A 23,085-nucleotide genomic window follows, 5' to 3' on the forward strand; every position below is an offset into this window, starting at 1 on the left:
AGCGGGCATGCCTGTTCCTCTAGACAGAGATCCTCTCCAGGGTTCGTCTCCTCCTCCCTCTAGGTGGTTGAGGTGGGACACTTCTGGGGGTACAGGACCGATGAGAAGAACTGGGAGTTTCTGAAGAGGTTGACCGCCGCGATAAACCGCCTCACGCTGGTGCCCCTGCCTGTCCACCCCCACCCAGACCTGGTCTGCCTGGCTCCCTTTGCCGACAATGATAAGGAAAGCTACTTCAGAGCACAGATCCTCTATGTTTCCGGAAATTCTGCAGAGGTATGTTTTTCTGTAATAAATCTTGCAACGGGAAATGAGGCAGACTCACAGCAGTTGACAGAAAACCTTCTGTCTTTGCAAATGGAAGGTAAATATAAAATGGTTACAATTAGAGAAGTGATCCGGTCGGAACGTCGTCCCTTGCCTCAGTGACCTGAGGATTCGCCCCGTCCCCGGGAGTCCCGAGGAGCGGGGCGGGCCGGGGTGGCCGAGTCCGGGTTCCTGGCCGCTTCGCGCTGACGCACACCCCGCCTCCTACAGGTGTTCTTCGTGGACTATGGGAACAGAGCGCGCGTGGCGCTGGGTGTCCTCATGGAGATCCCCTGCCAGTTTCTTGAGCTCCCCTTCCAGGTGAGGGGGACACACCTGTGTCCTGAGCGTGTGAAGCCGGAGGGGTGTTGGAGGTCAGGGCTCGCCCCTCAGCTTGCAGATGGGCCAAGACCCAGAGCAGGAAGACACTCATTTTCTTGTACTCCCCAAGTCTGGTTTCTACTTTTTCCCCAAAATATATTGCTGTAGATGTTTTTGCTAATAGTGCTTCTGGAGCAGGCTAAAGTACACGGAGGGTTTCAAACTTAGTGACGTTTCTAATGCTTTCCCACCTGTGCTTTGTAAAAGTCATTCTAAGCTTTTATGTCATCGACTAGCGAAACCACGTGATTTTACCTGTGACGTCCTCGGTCACCCTGACGTGCTTCCAGTAGGATCTGTGGCGGTCCCTGGTGCAGACCCTGCCCAGGTCTACTTTGAGTGGCGTCTGGGCTGAGCGTCCGGCCCTGCCCTCTGTCCTGCAGGCCCTGGAGTTCAAGATCTGCAAGATGCGCCCGTCGGCACAGTGTCTGGTGTGCGGCGAGCGCTGGAGTGGCGCGGCCGGCCGGCGCTTCTCCTCCCTGGTCAGCGGCCGCACCCTGCTGGTGAAGGTCTTTTCCGTGATGCACAGCGTCCTGCACGTGGACGCCTACCTCCCCTCGGGGCTGCAGGACACGGTCAGCATACGGGGCATCCTCATTGGGCAGGGCTACGCCGAGCCGGCCGAGGAGCCCTACGAGTCCAAGGTGCGTGCTGCCTGTGGCTGGAGCATGCGTGTGTGCGCGCCCGTGGGCGGGGTGGGGGGTGAGGCGCAGGGGCCCTTGCCCGCTCTCAGGACCTCAAGGGGTGCAGAACCGGACAGCGATCGGCGTGCTGAGGTCTGTGGTTCCTTCCTAAATGTCTTCTGCTTTCTTTGAGACCAAATCGTGATGGCCAGGTGATTTGGTGGCCAGGTACTGTTCTTGTTGGTTTCCGGTTATGAAACTGTCTTTTTTTTTTTTTTCTTCCTGGAACGAAAGTTAGATGTGAAAATATTCTCTTTTTGGGGAGTTTTTAAAAAATGGATTCCAAGATTTATGTCCCTAATGAATTTTATAATTCCTTTATAAAATATTTGTTTCAAGTGTTTGAAACATTTCAAAATGTCTTTCAACTGTTTATTTCTAAACCATTTCTGAAGCTGGCTTTCTTGATCTCGAAGTTTGAGATGTCACTTTGGAGCTCATGTTGAAGGTGGTTCCTTCTATCTCATCTGCTGGGGATGAGGTATTGGGTTGGGCAGGGGGCGAACCAGCAGGAAAGCGTCACCATAGAGCCGGCTGGGTTTGTGTTTCCACTTGAGAAAACACACCAGGGGTCCTGGTCACAGCCCCAGGGTGAAGCTGACATTTTGTGTACAAAAACCCTGTGTCACTCTTCAATTCTTTTGATGGCTGAAAGCTTCCCTTGTGGCTCAGCTGGTAAAGAATCCGCCTGCAGTGTGGGAGACCTGGGTTCAATGCCTGGGTCCCTGGGTTGGGAAGATCTCCTGGAGAAGGGAAAAGCTACCCGCTCCAGTGTTCTGACCTGGAGAACTCCAGGGACTGTATACGTCCAGGGTCGCAAAGTGTCAGACACAACCGAGCAGGTTTCACCTTGACTGAAAGGTAGTAAAGGCTGATGGACTGAGCCTTTAGTGAGTTCTGTCTTCTTTTGTTTGAGTTGATAAATTATCTTTTGACATCTTAATGATGTAAAGGTCACCTAATGATAAGGTCATGCCTATGAAATGCTTTGATTAGTTTGGAATAAAATTTCTTAATACTGGTTTTTCTTTCAGCAAAATGAATATTTCTTATTTTGTTTAGCAAAGCCATGAAGTTCTCAAGGGGCTCTTTTCCAAATCAGTAGAAAACCTGACAGACATGTCCATGGTATCTCCTGGGAAAGAAGACGAAAAGTACCTGATCCGGATTTTGCTAGAGAGCTTTTCTTCCAATAAGCTGGGTAACCCAAACTGCAAGGTAATTTACAGGAGTTATTCTAAAGCACAGTGAGGAGCTTTGAACACTCTACAGCAGTAAGCTGCGTTGTGGCTGGAGGTCACGGTGGTTTTCTGCTCTTGGTTTTTAGTGCTGTTACTTCTCTCACTGTGGAGCCTGTACTAATATGAGAAACACCTAGAGTTTAGTGGAGATGGGCTTTTGACTAGTCTTTTTTTTTTTTTTTTTGAGTGGTTCTTTTTTAAGTCAACCTTTCCAAAGGCGACACCATGTGATAAAAATTACACAGCCTGAAAGCGGAGGATTATGTTTGTTATATTTGGCGGACTTTCTGAGGACTCAAGCCCGGGAGGCAGCCTCTCAGACAGTTCCAAGGAGGCAGAATAGACGGGAGCTTTGCAACAAAGCCAGGCAGTTGAGCGGCAGACTGCGTTTCCAGCCACAGTGACCAGTGCTTGCTCGTCAGAGGGAGGGAGCAGGGCTGTGGGTCCGGAGAACCAGCGTCAGGGCTCAGCCTCGTCGCGTGGAGGCGTTTGGTGGGCGGGGTTGGCTGGGGCGTGTCCCCTCCCCCAGTCAGGGCTCTGCTTTCACTGGCCTGGCCTTTGGCCGTGTGGTCTTAGAGCTGCTGCTGCAGCGAAGAGAGTCCTTTCACAGACGTGTCTGACAGTGTTGACTTTTCTCGACCAAAGGCTCCTATGTGTGTGTGTGTGTATTTTATATGCATAATATGAAGGTTAGCAAACCACTGGTGGAAGCAGGTGCATCCCAGAAGAATACCCCTTTTAAGGTGTTTTTCCCCATTAAATCTTCAAGACCTTATGACTAAGACACAGCTTTTTTTTCTTTCTTTTAAACTGTGAGCTGACTTTTGGATTTTTAAAATGGAAGTAAAGTGACATTTTACTTGTTGGTAACATTTTGTATGTTTTGTGTGTACAGGCAGTACTTCATGGGCCTTTTAACCCTTACGAACTGAAGTGTCATAGTCTGACCAGAACATCCAAATTCAGGTAAGATTAAGATCGCCACGAAGCGTCGTTCTCTGCTCCTCTGTTCTCAGGGCTTATCAGAAACGAAGCTTTTCTGTGTCTAACCTCTCGGAACGTGCTACCTTTTCCAAGTCCTTCCGGCCTGTGCGCTTGCTCCAGACCTAAGGTCCCCACATTCTCTTAGGTGAAAACCGTTGTGCTGAGACCTGGGCTTTGTCAGGGCCGTCGTCATTTCTGTTCTTGGCGGCGGCGTCATTCGTCCAGCAGGTCTGTCGTGCCTGCTGTGTCCTGGGGGGGTTGAGAGAGAGCAGTGGTGGCCGCAGCACAGGTCCCCCCTCCCCCGCTATGGGTCCAGCAGGCACAGCGGCTGGACAGAGCAGACCTCTGACTTCACGGTGGGTTGGGGCGGGTCTTGATGGGCTCATGGAACACCATGGAGGGGTCTCAGACCGCCCTGACCACACTCAGAAGGCTGAGACCTGGAGTGTGCGGAGGAGTGAAGACCAGGAGCATCGTGCTGGCAGGGCGAAGGCTTCCGGGAGGGTCCTGAGAGCGGGGGGCTGGGGGGGGTGGGGTGGGGCGCAGGCCAGGCCTGGCGTGAGTGCTCCCTTGAGGAGGGGGAGCCAGTGCTCTCCTGAGGAGGGGCAGTGAGAGGGGAGGACCGCTGGGAGGCACCAGGCGCCGAGCCTCAGCAGGCATTTCCTCAGGAGACGCATGCGAAGCGTCATTTTGTGCATCTTAAATGATTGCTTGGGCTGCAGGGGAAAGCCCTGGCTTGCCGGAGTCTCCTCCAGAACCAGCAGCACGCGTGTCCCCGAGAGCCTGTGAGGGACGCAGAGCTCAACCCCAGGTTTGCATCAGGAGCCCCAGGGTAGGCAGGCGCCCTGCGAGCACTTGAGAGGGTGCAGAGCCTGCACAGAGGAGACTCCAGAGGCTGTTCCCTCTGCACTCCAGGCAGGTCACCGTGGACTGTGTCCACCGCAGGAGGAGCAGAAAGCTCAGGAGAGCTTTTGGTGTGGACTCAACAGGCTGACCTGCAATTAGAGTTGAAGGTTCGGGAGGAGCAAGCGTGGAGGGGGCCCTGCTGGGCCGCTGTGAGCAGGGCGCAGGTGGGCCAGGCCGGGCTTCCCCAAGGCGGGTGTCCAGGGACAGCCTGCTGGGACGCAGGCGGCGGCCGCTGCAGGTGGACAGCGCGGGTGGAGGTCTGGCTGCACGTGGAGGTTCAGGCCGGGGCAGCACGTGGGTCTGGGTGTGGCCGGGACTGCGGTAGGTCGCTCGCTGCATTTGCCGGTCGGCCCGTCTCTGAAGCGGCTCCTCCTGGTCTGATGTCAGGCGCTGCCTTGTGGAGGGGCTGCTTCTCCTGACAGCTCTGTTTCCAGGTGCGTCTGGATCGAGAAGGAAAGCATCAACTCGGTCATCATCAGCGACAGCCCGGAGGATGTGCACCAGCGGCTGCTGGTCGCCGCGTCCCTCTCAGTGAACACGACCGGTGAGCCAGGGGCGCCGGCCGCCCCGCCCCTGGGCTGTGCGCCGAGCCTGTGAGCCGGAGAGTCCCGGCCTCCCGCTCCCCACGCAGGGCCGCGGGCATGGACTTGGCCATCCATGCTTTCCGTTATCTTGGCCAGACAGGAGGGCGAATCTCAGGTCTTGGCCTGAGGAGAAAGGAGAGGAGGAGTAGCCAACAGACCAGGATCAGAGCCAGGGCCTCAGGCGGCAGGGTTCCCCAGGGCTGGGGGACCCACACCAGGGCGCCCGTCCCTGCCGGGTGTCTGTGGGGACGACCGCATGCAGGCGGCGGCCGCGGTGACCGCCCGCCGTGCCTGCCCGCAGGGTCCACCATGCTGCTCCGGGAGACCTCGTTGATGCCGCACATCCCGGGCCTGCCCGCGCTCCTCAGCATGCTGTTCGCCCCGGTCATGGAGCTCAGGTGGGGAGCGCTCGCAGCCTGGGCCCCAGGCCGCCGCGGGACAAGGCCCGGTGGGGGAGGCGGGCGTCCTCGTGGGAGAGAGCGCTGACGGAAAGGCGCCCTGTGGGTCTGCCTGCCGGTTTCAGCCTTCACGTGGTTTGTGGGGCTGCGCTTGGATCCTGTTCAGAAGGATGCTGAGAGGGCCGACAAGGACACGCAGCCTCCCACGGGGCCCTGGTGACAGAGCAGCGAATACACTCGAGAGGGGATCGGAGGCTCAGCAGCGCTGCGGCGGGGCGTGTCCGTAGCCGGGGGGGCCGGCGGCCACGCCAGGTGCTCTGGCAGCCGGACACCGGTGTGTCCTGTGCGTTGCGGGCCGTGAGCTGAGAAGCAGGCGGAGCCCCTGGGGCGGAGTGAGGATGAGCCCGACAGCAGGCCGCCCGGAGAGGCTGCCCTGTGCACGGCCTGCACTGGAACACCAGGGTTCGCAGGCCACCACCGAGGCGGCAGCCCTGCTGGGCTTTGTTGGGTTGCCGGGTGGCGGGGACGCAGGAAAGGAATGCGGCTGGGCCTTCGGGAGCCCACGTTCTGGAGGGTGAGACGGAAGGCCTCCCCGGACACAGGCGGGCCTGCGTGCCCTTGAGGAGGGCTGGCCCCCGAGGCTTGTGCTCTCCCGGGAGCAGGCGCGGGTCCGTCGACCAGCCTCCTGGTGAGAGTTCAGGGGAGGTAGCCCTGTGCCGACTCTGCCCTCCTCCTGTGAGGGCCGCTTAGAATCTGCTGTCACGTCTCAGATATACAGTGCTTTCTAAGAAATGATGATGATAATTATATGTCTTTTTCTCCTATTATAAAAACATATGCTACTTAACAAAAAAAATACTGTATGGGGAAAAAGTTAACATTACCAGTATATTTATATTCAATGTTCACCTAGATAAATATATGCACTTTTAAAAATTGAAGTATATAGTTGATTTACGGTGTTGTGCACGTTTTACTTTGTTTTTTTATTTTTTCATACTACACTTTATAAGCATTTTTATAGTACGGTGGCATCTTTGTAAATATTCATTGTGAACATTGCATCATATACTACTGAGTGGACGTATCGTGGCTTTTATCAACTTTGCCCAGTTTTTTTTACATTTGTATTTGTTTCTGACCTGCTTTGGCCCTGAAGGAATTTAATATGCCTTTATGTGTTGGAATTTGGGTTCTGTCTAGTTTTGTAATAATGTTTGATACATATCTCTAGAATAAAGGCATCTTCTGGGTCTTTGTAGGGGAGACAGATGTGAAATCAACACACCGGGTGCGATGCTCCAGTCAGAAAGCTCCATGCGGGCAGGGGCGGGGGTCTGAGTTGGGAATGCACCACCACGTCCGTCCAGGCTCCTGCTTCAGCTTTTTTTTCAATATAAACTTCTTGAGGACTTGAGTAATGCAGCGTATTTTTTTTTTTTTACACCAAGGGGAATACCTCTTTAAGAATTCTGGACGGTGAGGTGTCGAGACACGCAGAGCCTGGGCAGGAGGAATCTGGCGCGTGCCGGGCTCTCTGTCTGACCGCACTGCCAGGTGTCCTCCTGTGCAGGGGCTCCCCCATCACCTCCGGCGCCCCATACTCCCCCAACGGAGCATCCTTGCCCACTTGCCCTGGAGGGCCAGCACGGGAGCGGGGAGCAGCTCATGTCTCCACCCTGTGTGCTGACGGGCTGTCTCAGCTGTTGACCAGTGTATTCACGGGCTGCTTTTGTAATTTTAAAAAACCTTGCTCCATACCCTATATGTTTTAAAAGCCTTAGGAAGCGTGAGACCACAGCAGAGGGACCTGTCAAGCACTGGAAGCGGGTGGGGTGGTGAAAATATACATTAAGAAAGGGACCTGGGCTTGCTCTCTGGCCGTGCCTGGCACTCCCCGAAGTCTGGGCTTTCCCAGCTCTCAGAGGGGCCCTCCTGGGCTCACAGCCGGTGGAGGCGGCTCGGAGACGCTGCAGCCCTCACCGTGACTCAGGGCCTCGGTGCTCGCTTCTGGCCGCAGAGCGGGGAGGTGGGCAGAGCCACAGAGGACAGCCTGGGCAGGGCTTGGAGATGCTGTTAGGCTCCTGACACTTTGAAGGTTAATACAGTATGCATTACAGAGTATTTAACGGTGTTTCTTTATGGAGGTTTCAGATTGATTTAACATTTACCTTTTGAGGAAATATATTTCCTTATTCAACAAACTCTGGAAAATTCTTAAAGAGATAGGAATATCAGACCACTTGACCTGCCTCTTGAGAAATCTGTATGCAGGTCAGGAAGCAACAGTTAGAACTGGACATGGAACAACAGACTGATTCCAAATAGGAAAAGGAGAACGTCAAGGCTGTATATTGTCACCCTGCTTATTTAACTTACATGCAGAGTACATCATGAGAAACGCTGGGCTGGGTGAAGCACAGGATGGAATCAAGGTTGCTGGGAGAAATATCAATAACCTCAGATATGCAGATGACAAACCCTTATGGCAGAGAGCGAAGAAGAACTAAAGAGCCTCTTGATGAAAGTGAAAGAGAAGAGTGAAAAAGTTGGCTTAAAACTCAGCATTCAGAAAACTAAGATCATGGCATCTGGTCCCTCCACTTCATGGCAAATAGATGGAGAAACAGTGACAGACTTTACTTTCTTGGGCTCTGAAATCACTGCAGATGGTGATTGCAGCCATGAAATTAACAGACGCTTGCTCCTTGGAAGAAAATTACGACCAACCTAGACAGCATATTAAAAAGCAGAGACATTAGTTTGCCAACAAAGGTCTGTCTAGACAAAGCTATGGTTTTTCCAGTAGTCATGTATGGATGTGAGAGTTGGACCATAAAGAAAGCTGAGCACCGAAGAATTGAGGCTTTTGAACTGTGGTGTTAGAGAAGAGTCTTGAGAGTCCTTTGGACAGCAGGGAGGTCCAACCAGTCCATCCTAAAGGAAATCAGTCTGAATATTCATTGGAAGGACTGGTGGTGAAGCTGAAACTCCAATAAATTGACCACCTGATGTGAAGAGCTGACTCATTTGAAAAGACCCTGATGCTGGGAAAGATTGAGGGCCGGAGGAGAAGGGGGCGACAGAGGATGAGATGGTTGGATGGCTTCACCGACTCAACGGACTTGAGTTTGAGTAAATTCCGGGAGTTGGCGATGGACAGGGAGGCCTGGCGTGCTGCGGTCCATGGGGTGGCAAAGAGTTGGACACAGCTGAGCGACTGAACTGATTTCCTTATTTGGTGCATATGAGGAGTTCTAGGATATTAGCTTGCAAGAACCATCTGTAAGGAACTCTGTTTCAACATAATTTTAACATATTGCGCATAAGTTTAAAGCTCCTTGTTTAGAGAAGTTAGCCCTTCCAAAGACAGTAGTAGTGAGCTCATATAGAGTTTGGCTCCTTTTCTGTCTGTCGGTTCCGACCGAGGTGACTCCACAGCGCGCCTTTACTGTGCTCTCCGAGGAGTATACTTTCTTTTGTCCTGTTGTGATTTTTGCAGTTTTCAGTTTGAATCTGACGCATGCTTTGTAAAGGAAGTAAAAGTATTTTTGTGGTCTTACTCACTGTTTCTTAGGTGCAATAGGGTGTTTAGGATCCCTAGAAGAGAATTAAACTCAGCGCTCTGATTACCTTCATTAACGTAAGATAGAGTCGATGAGCGTAGGCTTGCTACCCCGTGGGGCTGGCTCAGGGCTGAGTGTGCGAGGGCCTTCCTTGCCGCAACGTGCGTGTTGTCACAGGTGAACAGTCAGCTTACGTCTCACCCCAGCTGCAGTAACGTAGATGTGGTGTGGCGTCTCATTTACAGCCGCGGTGAAGCTGTCATCCTTCATTTTCGTGAGCCCTCGTTATTGTGCTTTGGAAAGATTTTGTATAAATTGAAATAATAAATTGCATTCATTAAAAACAGATGTGGGTGAGGTTGCCATTTAAGGAAGCATTTTGGTGACTGTTAGGTAAAGCTCATGCTCAGCGCCTAATGTGAGTGAGTCTGAGTCTCTGAGTTACTTAGAATGTGATTCGCTTTCATTTTTATTAAAGTGAGGGAAAAAAGTGTGTGTCTATGTGTATGTATATGTCTAGGACCAAGAAGTAAACTGTTTGCCTAGAATATTTCACCAAAGTTTTATTGATCTAGATGATGGGAAAAGGTCTGCATTGGTTAAGAGCCAAATAAAATTACCAAAATATTTAAAAGATATTTAATATCAATATTTGTAAAAAGTGAGAAGACCTAAACAGGCATCTCTCCAAAAACAACGTACAGATGGCTAATAAACACAGGAAAAGATGCTCAACGTTGCTCATTGTTAGAGAAATGCATATCAAAACTGCAATGAAATATCACCTCACATGAGTCAGAATGGCCATCATCAAAAATATCTGCAAACAATAAATGTTGGAGAGGGTATGGAGAAAGGGAACCCTCTTGCACTGTTGGTGGGAATGTAAGTTGATACGGCCACTGTGGAGAACCGCTTGGGGCTTCCTTAATAAGCTAAGAATAAAACTGCCACTGAACCCCGCAGTTCCTCTAGTGGGCATGTACCCCGAGGAAACCATGATTGAAAAAGACACGGGCACCCCAGGGTTCATCGCAGCGCTGTTTACAGTAGTCGGCACAGGGAAGCAGCCTGGATGGCCATCAGCAGAAACTGTGGTTCATACACACAGTGGAGTGTTACTCAACCGAAAAAGGAATGCGTTGGAGTCAGTGCTAATGAAGTGGATGAACCTAGGGCCTGTTACAGAGTGGAGTAAGTGAGGAAGAGAAAAGCAAATATTTTATACTCACATATATATGGGCTTCCCAGGTGGCGCTAGTGGTGAAGAACCTGCCTTACAATGCAGGTAGACATAAGAGACGCTGGTTCAGTCCCTGGGTCAGGAAGACCCCCTGGAGGAGGAAATGGCAACCCACTCCAGCATTCTTACCTGGAGAATCTTGGACAGGGGAGCCTGGCGGGCTGCTGCAGTCCAGAGGGTTGCGCGGAGTTGGACACAGCTGAAGGGGTTTAGCATGTGTGCACGCACATGGGATCTAGAAGGATGGCACTGGTGAGCCTGTGCGCAGGGTGGCAGTGGAGACGAAGACACAGAGAACAGACTTGGGGACACGGCTGGCAGGGAAGGAGAGAGTGGGATGAATGGAAGGAGTAGCATGGAAACGTGTATACCACCATATGTAAAACAGATAGCTGGTGGGAATTTGCTGTGTGATGCATGGAGGTCAAATCTGGTGCTCTGTGACCACATGGAGGGGGCGGGATGGGGTGGGAGGTTCAAGTCGCAGGGGATACATGTATACCCATGACTGATTCATGTCGGTATGCGGCAGCAACCAACACAGTGTTACAAAGCAGTTATTCTCCAACTTAACATAACACGTCAAAAAATATTTTATTCACTTGATAATATCAGTATTTCAGAATGTTCGTTCATTTGATAATCTGTTGAGCCTGTCATGGGCTGAGACACGGGTGTTTTAGACGAATGCCTATACCATGCGAGGGAGCTTGGGTCGAGGGGCCTGGGGTGTGTGTGTGGTGGGGAACAGAGCCCCTGCTGCCGGGAAGCCAGAGAAGCAGGGGCCTGGCCGGGAGTGTGCTGTGTGGTGGAGCCCCGCAGAGGTGGCTGTCAGGGGGCTGTGGACACCGCTGGGAGCCCTTGAGCCACGACGCAAGATTAGTGGACGTGTTCTGAAAAGCCAGTGAAGGCAGACTACAGGAGTAGATGTGGGGTAAATTGGCCGGACGCTGACTGCCCAGTGGGAGATGGCAGTGGTTTGGGCGAAGCCAGTGGCTGTTGGGATGGAGAGGATGAGTGGATTTAGGAGAACTGTGGGAGACGGAAGTGGCAGGAGCTGGTGGTGGTGGCGGGAAGCAGTGAGCTTTTCTGCAAAGAGGATGTAGTGCTCTGTATTCTTGGCGTGTGTGATTGTTTTGTGGTGGAAAGGTGGTACAAACAACTTGAAGCTTTTACTGGGTGCTAGACTTCTTTCACAGGTCACACAGGTTTACAACCCTTTCTCCAGAAATATCACTTATAAGGCTTCACTGGGGAGGGAATTCAAAAGTAAGGAAAAAACCATATGTGATAAAAATTCTTTACGTTGTCTTGTCTAGTGCAGTGAGAATTAGAAACCTAAATAATAGATTAGTAAAAATACTTTTTTAAATAACTCTATATACTCTATTCTTTTTAATATAAAAACTGGAGGAGAAAATGCAAAAATGAAATTAGTTGCTGCCTTAGGGGTTGGCAGAATTTAGGATTTTATTGGTCACTTCCTTTAACATTCAAACAGGGCTTACAGACTTGCATGGGCTTCCATGGTGGCTCAGACGGTAAAGAATCTGCCTGCAGTGTAGGAGACCAGGGTTCAATCCCTGGGTCAAGAAGATCCTCTGTGGGAAACTCTTAAAGAGATGGGAACATCAGACCACTTTACCTGCCTCCTGAGAATCTGTATGCAGGTCGAGAAGCAACAGTTAGAACTGGACAAGGGACAACGGACTGGTTCCCAATTGGGGAAGGAGTACATCAAGGCTGTATATTGTCACCCTGGTTACTTAACTTCTCTGCAGAGTACATCATCCAAAATGCCGGACTGACACAACAGCCCCAGGGAAATTCCTAAATGTATTTTTACTATTATCATTTTTTAATTTAAAAAAATTTTTAAGTTCTTTATTACTCCTTTAACTTTCATTTTTATAACCTACCATTACCTTGCAAAAAAGACCCTATTTTTAAAGCAAATTTCATATATATATTTTATAATTTTTGTGATTGATTTTGTTTTGTATTTTTAATATTGTTAACCTCTAGATTTTTAATCTTTGCTTTTTGATATTTGTTATCAGTTTTATGATAGCTCAGTTAGTAAAGAATCCACCTGCAATGCAGGAGACGACTCTAGTTCAGTCCCTGGGTTCGGAAGATCCCCTGGAGAAGGGATAGGCTACCCACTCCAGTATTTTGGGGCTTCCCTTGTGGCTCAGCTGGTAAAGAATCCTCCTGCAATGCAGGAGACCTGGGTTCACTCCCTGGGTTGGGAAGATCCCCTGGAGAAAGGAAACCCACTCCAGTATTCTGGCCTGGAGAGTTCCATGGACTGTATAGTCGATGGGGTTGCAAAGAGCCAGACACGACTGAGTGACTAACGCACTTTGTACCTTTAAGAATCGAATCTTTAGTATCCTTTTTCACTTAGGGGTGTGATTAATGGCTTGATTGCTCTCTCCCCTTTTGACTCTCCCTTTTCTCCCCCAGGTACCTCTATCTCCTCCCTGTGCCTTCTCTTCTCTACTTATTTCTGTGAATCTCTCTGGGTGTTCCGAGCTGTGGAGAACACTTAGGGAACTGATTACTGGCTGGATTGTCTTTCCATTTTTGACTCCCTGTCTTCTCTTCCTGGTCACCTCTATCCCCCTCCTTCCTCTTTTCTATCTCCCTCCTCCCTCTTCTCTTCTCCATGTAACTCTGTGAACCTCTCTGGGTGTCTGTCGCTGTGGAGAATTTTTTCACCATTAACCTAGATGTTTTATCATCTGTGCTGTATGGATGGAGAAGTCTTGAGGCTACTGTAAGAAGAAGACTGAAAGCCAGAGGCAGAAGGCTTAAATCCAAAACTTGAGAACATCAGAGAACTCCTGATTCCAGGGAACATTAATAGACAAGAGCTCATCTGAAAGCCTCCATACCCACACTGAAACCAAGCTTCACCCAAGAGCCAACAAGTTCCAGAGCAAGACACACCACACTAATTCTCCAGCAACGCAGGAGCACAGCCCTGAGCATTAAAATACAGGCCGCCCAAAGCCATGCCAAACCCACAGACACCCCAAAACTCACTACTGGACACTTCATTGCACTTCAGAGAGAAGAGATTCAGCTCCACCCACCAGGACACAGATGCAAGCTCCCCTAACCAGGAAACCTTGACAAGCCACTAGTCAAACCCCACCCACAATAAAGAGGAAGCACAAACTTCCCGCCTACAGAAAGGCCACCCCAAATACAGCAATTTAAATAAAATGAAAAGGCAGAGAAATATAAGGTAAAGGCCACCAAACCAAGCAAAAGAGGAGATAGGGAGTCCACCTGAAAAAGAATTCAGAATAATGATAGTAACAATGATCCAAAATCTTGAAAACAGAATGGAGTTACAGATGAGTAGACTAGAGACAAGGATTAAGAAGATGCAAGAAATGTTTAACAAGGACCTTGAAGAAATAAAAAGTCAATAAATAATTCAGTAAGTGAAATTAAAAGCACTCTGGAGGGAAACAATAACTGAGGCAGAAGATAGGATAAGTGATGTGGAAGATAGAATAGTGGAAGTAAATGAGGCAGAGAGGAAAAAAGAAAAGTGAGGACAACCTCAGAAACCCCTGGGACAATGTTAAACACCCCAACATTTGAATCATAGGAGTCCCAGAAGAAGAAGACAGGGCATGAGAAAATACTTGAGGAGATAATAGTTGAAAACTAAAATGGGGAAGGAAATAGCTACCCAAGTCCAAGAAACCCAGAGAGTCCCAGACAGGATAAACCTGGGGCAAAACACCCCAAGACACATATTAATCAAATTAACGAAGATCAAACACAAAGAGCAGATATTAAAAGCAGCAAGGGAAAAGCAACAAATAACACACAAGGGGATGCCCATAAGGATAACAGCTGATCTTTCAGTGGAAACTCTTCAGGCCAGAAGGGAATGGCAGGACATACTTAAAGTGATGAAAGCAAAAAACCTACAATCCAGATTACTATACCCAGCAAGGATCTCCTTCATATATGAAGGTGAAATCAAAAGCTTCACAGACAAGCAAAAGCTGAGAGAATTCAGCACCACCAAACCAGCTCTTCAACAAATGCTAAAGGATCTTCTCTAGACAGGAAACACAGAAAAGGTTTATAAACTCGAACCCAAAACAACAAAGTAAATGGCAACGGGATCATACTTATCAATAATTACCTTAAATGTAAATGGGTTGAATGCCCCAACCAAAAGACAAAGACTGGCTGAATGGATACAAAAACAAGACCCCTATATATGCTGTCTACAAGAGACCCACCTCAAACCTAGGGACACATACAGACTGAAAGTGAAGGGCTGGAAGAAGATATTTCATACAAATGGAGACCACAAGAAAGCAGGAATAGCAATACTCATGTCAGATAAAATAGACTTTGAAATAAAGGCTGTGAAAAGAGACAATGGATACTACATAATGATCAAAGGGTCAATCCAAGAAGAAGATATAACAGTTATAAATATATATGCACCCAACATAGGAGCACCGCAATATGTAAGGCAAATGCTAACAAGTATGAAAGGGGAAATTAACGGTAACACAATAATAGTGGGAGGCTTTAATACCCCACTCACACCTATGGATAGATCAACCAAACAGAAAATTAGCAAGGAAACACAAACTTTAAATGATACAGTGGACCAGTTAGACCTAATTGATATCTATAGGACATTTCACCCCAAAACAATGAATTTCACCTTTTTCTCAAGTGCACACGGAACATTTTCCAGGATAGATCCCATCCTGGGCCATAAATCTAGCCTTGGTAAATTCAAAAAAATTTGAAATCATTTCAAGCATCTTTTCTGATCACAATGTGGTAAGATTAGATGTCAACTACAGGGAAAAAAAAACTATTAAAAATCCAAACATATGGAGGCTAAACAATATGCTTCTGAATAACCAACAAACCACAGAAGAAATTTAAAAAGATCAAAATATGCATAGAAACGAATGAAAATGAAAATACCACAACCCAAAATCTATGGGATTCAATAAAAGCAGTGCTAAGGGGAAGGTTCATAGCAATACAAGCCTACCTCAAGAAACAAGAAAAAAAAAAATCAAATAACCTAAGTTTACAGCCAAAGCAACTAGAAAAAGAAGAAATGAAGAACCCCAGAGTTAATAGAAGGAAACAAATCATAAAAATTAGGGCAGAAATAAGTGAAAAAGAAACAAAGGAGACTGTAGCAAAAATCAACAAAACTAAAAGCTGGTTCTGTGAGAAGATAAATAGACAAACCGTTAGCCAGACTCATCAAGAAAAAAAGGGAGAAGAATCAAATCAGCAAAATTAGAAATGAAAATGGAGAAATCACAATAGACAACACAGAAATACAAAGGATCATAAGAGACTACTGTCAGCAGCTCTATGCCAATAAAATGGACAACTTGGAAGAAATGGACGAATTCTTAGACAAGTATAACTTTCCAAAACTGAACCAGGAAGAAATAGAAAACCTTAACAGACCCATCACAAGCATGGAAATCAAAACTGGAATGAAAAATCTTCCATCAGACAAAAGCTCAGGACTAGATGGCTTCACAGGTGAATTCTACCAAAAATTTAGAGAAGAGCTAACACCAATCCTACACAAACTCTTTCAGAAAATTGCAGAGGAAGGTAAACTGCCAAACTCATTCTATGAGGCCACCATCATCCTAATACCAAAATCAGACAAAGAGGCCATTAAAAAAAGAAAACTATACAGGCCAATATCACTGATGAACATAGATACAGAAATCCTCAACAAAATTCTAGCAAACAGAATCCAACAACATATTAAAAAGATCATGCATCATGACCAAGTGGACTTTATCCCAGGGATGCAAGGATTCTTCAGTATTTGCAAATCAAATCAGTATGATACACCACATTAACAAATTGAAAGATAAAAGCCATATGATTATCTCAATAGATGCAGAGAAAGCCTTTGACAAAATCCAACATCCATTTATGATAACTCTCCAGAAAGCAGGCATAGAAGGAACATACTTCAACATAATAAAAGCCATATATGATAAACCCACAGCAATCATTGTCCTCAATGGTGAAAAATTGAAAGCATTTCCCCTAAAGCCAGGAACTTTAGGGTGCCCACTCTCACTGCTGCTATTCAACATAGTTTTGGAAGTTTTGGCCACAGCAATCAGAGAAGAAAAAGACAGAAAAGGAATTCAGATTGGAAAAGAAGAAGTGAAACTCTTATTGTTTGCAGATGCCAGATCCTCTACATAGAAAAGCCTAAAGACACCACCAGAAAATTACTTAGAGCTAATGAATATAGTTAAGTTGCAGGATATAAAATTAACACACCGAAATCCCTTGCATTCCTATATGCTAACAATGAGAAAACAGAAAGAGAAATTAAGGAAACAATTCCATTCCCCATTGCGAGGGAAAGAATAAAATACTTAGGAATAAATCTTCCTAAAGAAACAAAAGACCTATATATAGAAAACTATAAAACACTGATGAAAGAAATCAAAGATGACACAAATAGATGGAGAAATATACCACTTATTTACAAAACAGAAATAGGCTCACAGATATAGGAAACAAACGTGGTTAAGGGGAAAGGAGGGAGAGCAGTGAATTAGGCGGGGCAGGATTAACACATCACACTCCTAGATACAAAATAGAGAACAGCAGGGGATTACTTAGCAGCACAGGGAACTCGACTCAGTAGTTCTTTTAATAACCTGTAAGGGAAAAGAATCTAAAGAGGAATGTATGTATTCTGTATATCCATGTATTCAGGTGTATTTATGTATGTGTGTGTATACCTGAATCACTGCGCCATACCCCTAAAACTAACATGACATTATAAATCAACTATACTTCAATAAGTAAATATTTTATATATGTGCATATATAAAAAATAAGCTCAAGTTTCCTTATTGAAAACAAAAAAACTGAGTAGCTTAACGATTAACTTTTCTCAAAACTTTTCGTGTAGAGTTGGTCAAGATGGCAAATGCTATACTGGTGTCCTGTGTGGCCTGGGGTGCAATCTCACCACAGGGGCCCCAATCCTGCCAGAGCATGACATGGAGCTCGCGTTTGACGTGCAGTTCAGCGTGGAGGATGTCATGGAGGTAAGGCCACGGTCGTCATGGCGTGGGAGCTCCTCCTCACTCTGGTTTTGCTTGTACGGTCGTTTAACATGCCCTGTCTGACCCGGTTCTGTTGACACAGGCTTATACCTCTGGTCTCTCTGTGATGAGAACCTTTTCACAGATCTGTACTGAGCTCCATGAGGATCAGAAAGGTTGACTCAGTGGTAAAGAACCCGCCTGCCGGTGCAGGAGACATAAGTGTCGTGGGCTCCATCCCAGGGTCGGGGAGGCTCCCTGGAGGAGGGCGTGGCAACCCACCCCAGCATTCTTGTCTGGAGAATCCCATGGACAGAGGAGCCTGGCGGCCACAGCCCGTGGGGTCGCAGCGAGTCAGACACGACTGAGTGGCATGCCCGTACACGCGCCAACTAGGGTTTGGGGGATAATGGCATCGTGGCAGGTGAGGGAACAAGGAATTTTGGAAAACAGTGCTTGCCTGGAGACAGTAAGGCTATAGATGAAAAGAAAATGCACATAAACCCTGTTCTCTCCTTGGTAAAGTTGTTCTCAAGGAGTGCAAGTTCTGAAATGACTCAGCTTGTTACTGGAGTGGAACGGGTGAGTGAGGGATGTGGGCACCGGTGCCTCACCAGGGCCAGGACCTGGAGGCAGCCAGGAGAGGAAGGCGGGACCCCCTGTGAGCAGGGTGACCGAGGGGCACAGTTCAGTGGGCATTCGTGTCTAACCCCCTGCGTGCAGGCCAGTTACATGTGCATACGTGATCTCAAACGTGTGCCTGGATTCCCCGGCGGCCTGAGAGCCAGAAACAGGGGCAGCCAGCAGCCAGCCATGGACAAAGCCGGGGCCCAGACGGTAGTTTCTGATAGGATTTTCCAATGAGAGGATCCGGGACTCCACAGAGAAACGGCAGAGGAAGCGCGTGAGCCTGGAGCTCCTGTAGTGCCGGGAAGTGGAGGCGTGCTCAGGAAGCGGGCGCGGCTGGTCAGAGGGCCGTGGGCCTGCCCGCGCCAGAGCCCGAGCAGCTGGAGCCACGGAACAAACGGTGTTGTGTTGGGTGATGACCCTAGAGTGTGCGGGGATGTAAACCAGTGACTGAATAAACAAATGAGGAGAAGAGACCACTCTTCTGTCCTGGAGAATTCCCAACAGCACGCGAGGGGTGAAGCTCAAACCTCCCCTTCCCCCGCCCCTGCTTTAGGAGTGGACTAGACTTAGGGACCGGCTTTCACTAAGCCTGGCAGACACTGGGCTCAGTGGCCAAGGCCAGTATCCCCGTGACCCGTCGTGGTGATGGCACACACCTCCTGGTGTGATGGAGTGAGAATGGCCCCATCTCTGTGGGCCTCTCCCCCAGATTCACCAGCCCAACTAGTCATGTGAGAAACATCACGTCAGCCCAGGCTAGGGAGCATCTCCCAAGGTACCTGACTGCTCAGAACTGTCACGGTCTCAAAAGACAGGAGAAGCCTGAGAACCCGCCCAGGACAGGAGGAGGCTGGGGAGACGGGGCTGCAGGTGCCGTGGATTGGGCCCAGGCACGGGAAGAGGACACCAGTCAGACCCACACGGGGCCTGGTGTCTAGTTAACAGTGTGGCACCCAGGTCAATTCCTTGACTGACTGGTGGGCCATGGGGGGCATGGGGTGTGGGGGGTTGAGGGATGCAAAAGTTCCTTTAGTTTTTTCTGTAAGATGGCTCCAATAGCAGTTAGTTATCTTTAACTTTATCCGAAACAATTTTGTTAGGTTGTGTTGTGATAGCTGTCAATATCAGCATGCATTTTTAAAAAAAGCTTATCAAAATTGGTTAATTTTTGTGTAGCCGTTTTAATACTGAAGATGGAAAAGAAAGCAACATTTTTGGTGCATTATGCTTGATTTCGAGAAAGGTAAATGCAACTGAAATGCAAACAGAATTTGTGCAGCATATGGAGAAGGTGCTGTGACTGACTGAATGTGTTAGAACTGGTCTGCGAAGTTTCGTGCTGGAGATTTGTGACTGGATGATGTTCCGTGGTCAGGTAGATCAGTTGAAGTTGATAGTGATCAAATTGAGACCTTAATGGAAATCAACGTAATATGATGCAGGAGATAGCCGACATACTCAAAATATCCAAATCAAGCACTGAAAGTTATTTGCACCAGCTTGGTTATGTTAATTACTATGATATTTCGGTTCCACATAAGTGAAGACAACCTTCTTGATTGTATTACCGCATATGATTCTTTACTTAGATATAACAAAAACATTCTGTTTTTAAAACAAGTTGTGATGGGCTCTGAAAAGTGAATCCTGTGCATTAATGTGGAACAGAAGGGATTGTGGGTCAAGTGAAATGAACCATCACCAACCACACCAAAGCCCGGTCTTCATCCAAAGAAGGCGATGTGTTTATGGTGGAATTGGAAGGGCGTCCTCTATTATGAGCTCCCTTTGGAAAAGCAAACGATTAATTCCAACAAGTACTAGTTCAGTTAGACCAACGGAAGGCAGCACTTGACCAAAGCATCCAGAATTAGTCAACAGAAAACACGTAATCTTCTATGATGATAACACAGACAGTATGTTTCTTTGATGGTCGAGCAAACGCTGTTACAGCTTGGCTGGGAAATTCTAGTTCACCCACTGTATTCAGCAGACATTGCATCTTTGGATGTCTGTCTGTTTTGGTCTTTACAGAATTCTCTTAATGGGAAAAATTTCAGTTCCCTCAAAGACTGTAAAAGGCACTTGAAATAGTTCTTTTCTCAAAAAGATAAAAAGTTTTTGGAAAGACGGTGTTATGAAGTTGCCTGAAAAATCACAGAAGGTAGTGGAACAAAACAGTGAATACACTGAACGAAGTTCTTGGTGAAAATGAAAAAGGTGTCATTTATTTTTACTTAAAAAACAAAAGGACTTACCTGGTGGCGCAGTGGCTAAGAATTGCTCGGCCAGTGCGGGGGACTCAGGTTCAGTCCCTGACCTGGGAACATCCCACATGCCTCGGAGCAACTCAGCCTGCGCCCGCGCGCAGCAGCCGCCGGAGCCCACGTGCTGCAGCGGCTGGAGCCTGAGCTCCCCAGCGAGAGAAGCACGGCAACGGGAAGCCTGGGCATCGCAGCGAACAGTCACCGACCCCCTGCGGCCCCGCACCCGCAACAAGAGAGAGCCCGCAATGAAGGCCCAACGCAGCCATAAACAAACAACCCTAGGGAGCCTCTCAGCCAATCCAGTACTTTAAATTGTCTCTAGATTACCTATAACACCTAACACAGTGTAAATGCTCTGTAAATAGTTGCCAGTGGACAGTAAATTCAAGTTCTGCTTTTGGGAACTTTGTGGAATTTTTTTTTTTTCTGAATGTTTTTGTTCCAAGATTTGTTGAGTCCACAGATATAGGGGCTTCCTGTGTATAAGATGCAAGTAGGTTTTGAACAGTGTAGCCCCACGGGCTAAACTGTTACATTCTAGAACAGAAGTTTAAAGAGTATGCTTACACTGAAAAGCCTGAACCTTCCTTACTGTTGTTTTTTTTTTCTTTTTGTCATTGTTTCTTAAATTATGATAGTTGGTGGCTCAGACAGTAAAGAATCTGCCTGCAATGCAGGAGACCTGGGCTCGATCCCTGGGTCAGGAAGATCTCCTGTAGAAGGAAATGAAAATCCACTCCAATATTCTTGCCTGGAAATCCCATGGACACAGAAGCCTGGTGGGCTACAATCCATGGGGTTGTCAAGAGTCTGATACAGCTTTCACTTTACCGGTGGTGTTTTTGCTTTGATAATTTGTTCCAGAAACCATACTGACGATAATTGTGAAAATACTAAATCGAATGTTTATGAATTATTTAAATGTAGATTGAGATTCAATCACAGTAGAATCACGTGAGCATGTATGTTGCTGTTTTTTTACAGATTAATATTCTCAGAGCTGCTGTCAACAAGCTAGTGTGCGATGGACCGAATGGATCCAAGTGTCTTGGACCGGAAAGGATCGCGCAGTTGCAGGACAGCAGTCGCCAGAAGCTCTTAGGGTGAGCTGTGTGGCCACGCGGGCTTCTTTCTTAGCCGCCTGGACTGTGAGTGTCTTGCACTGTCTGTGACACTGCGTGTGCTGGGTTAAGCCTCTGAAGTGCGGACGTGTCTCCCATGTGCCGGGACAGAGGCCTCAGCTTCCTGGGAGCAGCCGGCTATGTCCTGGGTGTCCGCTGGGAGCCAGGCAGGAAGCAGGGCGGTTTGAAAACAGTGTAATACAGAGAGCCCTCCAAATGGCATGGGCAGGGCAGAGGGAGTCCACGGTGGGCACCTTGAGGGCAGAGAGATGAGGGGCCTCAGGCTCGAGGACCAACTCACAGGAACTGAGTCCCTCTCTTGAGCTTCCCAGCTGGCCCTAGCTTGCCGCTTGCTGGACTCCCCGTTGACCAAGCCCAGCCAGAAGCCCTGTGACCAGGGCCCTGACGGGGGCAGCCCAAGAGGCCAGGTCAGCCTGGACAGTTCAGAGGAGGCCGAGGCGGGGGACGCGGTGGGGAGGAGCAGACAGAGGCCCTGGACACGTTGGGTCCCGCGAGCCGCGCTCAGCCTCCCTCCTGGGCTGGCTGCAGACCCTGCCCAGCCCGGGACGGTGGCCTGGCCTGCCGGGAGCCAGCTGAGGACAGCGAGCAGCAGGGCGACAGACACTTAGCGCTGCCTTTGCGACTGTGACGGAGGCTGAGGTGCGCTTCATGTTGAAGTTCACACACACAGCGCAGAGGTCATCTCGGCGTGCGCCCGGTGGGTGCAGCACCTGACCAGCTCCGGAGGGACCCCGTGTTGTAAAACATTAGAAGTGCTCCTAGAACTGAAGGAGACCCAGCAAGATCCACGTGGGAGGCGTGGCAAGTCTCCACGGTGTCGCAGGCCCCGTCCCGATGCAGCTGTGCTCCCAGCAGCAAGGCCGCGGCTCGACCGACCATCCAGAGGGACCAGGCACCGCCCTGCCCTGCGTGTCCTGAAGGCACCCCCCACCCCCAGGGCGGGCGGCCGCGGCCTGACTCGCTGGGCTCCATGTGGGGGGAGGGAGCTTGGGTGCAGTTCAGTGGTTTTCAGTGAGTGTGTGGAGTTGTGCTCAGCACAGCGCAACTCTGCTTCAACGCTCTGTCATCCCCAAAGCTGACTTACAAATCACCTTAAAACAGAGTTGTGATAGTCACACAGCGCTGTAAATCTACTAAAATGATTAAATTGCATACTTAGAATTGATTAAAGTATATAATGACCTCAAAAAAGCTGTTTTTAGAATCACCAGTCCTTCCCATCCTTTTGTCAGCAGCTCCTGTCCCCTCCCGAACTCCAGGCAACCACTGGCCTCTTACGGTCTCCATCGATTTGTCTTCTCTGAAAATTTTTTATAATTGACCTGATGATTTTAGGTCTGGCTTCATCTGTTCAGCAGAGTGTGTCTGAGGCTCACCCGTGTTGTGATGTGTGTTCTTGGTGACCAGGACCCCACTGTGTGTGTATGGCATGTTTCGTCTTCCCAGTCAGCAGTTGTTGAAATGCTTGGGTTGTTTCAGTATTAGGCTGTTTTGAGTAATGCTGCTCTGGGAAGGCACGTAGTCTTTGAATGGGCGTGTATCTTCTTCTCTCTTCGGGAGATACCTAGGAGTTGAGCAGTAGGTTGTATGGTAAATTTGTTAATTCTTTAAGAAATGGACAAACTGGTTTTCAAGGTGA

The 23,085-nt window shown here is 48.5% G+C and overlaps 1 protein-coding gene across 1 annotated transcript in view; it reads left to right on the forward strand.

Annotated features, from left to right (window-relative positions):
- Positions 1 to 23,085, forward strand: part of TDRD9 (tudor domain containing 9) — a 108,719-nt gene that overhangs the window by 75,287 nt on the left and 10,347 nt on the right. The window contains exons 29-37 of the mRNA XM_065906084.1: positions 64 to 276; positions 538 to 627; positions 1,071 to 1,331; positions 2,433 to 2,588; positions 3,507 to 3,577; positions 4,936 to 5,045; positions 5,387 to 5,483; positions 17,272 to 17,410; positions 21,289 to 21,407. Coding sequence (XP_065762156.1) covers positions 64 to 276; positions 538 to 627; positions 1,071 to 1,331; positions 2,433 to 2,588; positions 3,507 to 3,577; positions 4,936 to 5,045; positions 5,387 to 5,483; positions 17,272 to 17,410; positions 21,289 to 21,407 — 1,256 coding nt within the window. The remainder of the gene's footprint in view (positions 1 to 63; positions 277 to 537; positions 628 to 1,070; positions 1,332 to 2,432; positions 2,589 to 3,506; positions 3,578 to 4,935; positions 5,046 to 5,386; positions 5,484 to 17,271; positions 17,411 to 21,288; positions 21,408 to 23,085) is intronic.

This window comes from Muntiacus reevesi, chromosome 15 (assembly GCF_963930625.1).
Source record: "Muntiacus reevesi chromosome 15, mMunRee1.1, whole genome shotgun sequence".
Lineage (NCBI taxonomy): Eukaryota > Metazoa > Chordata > Mammalia > Artiodactyla > Cervidae > Muntiacus > Muntiacus reevesi.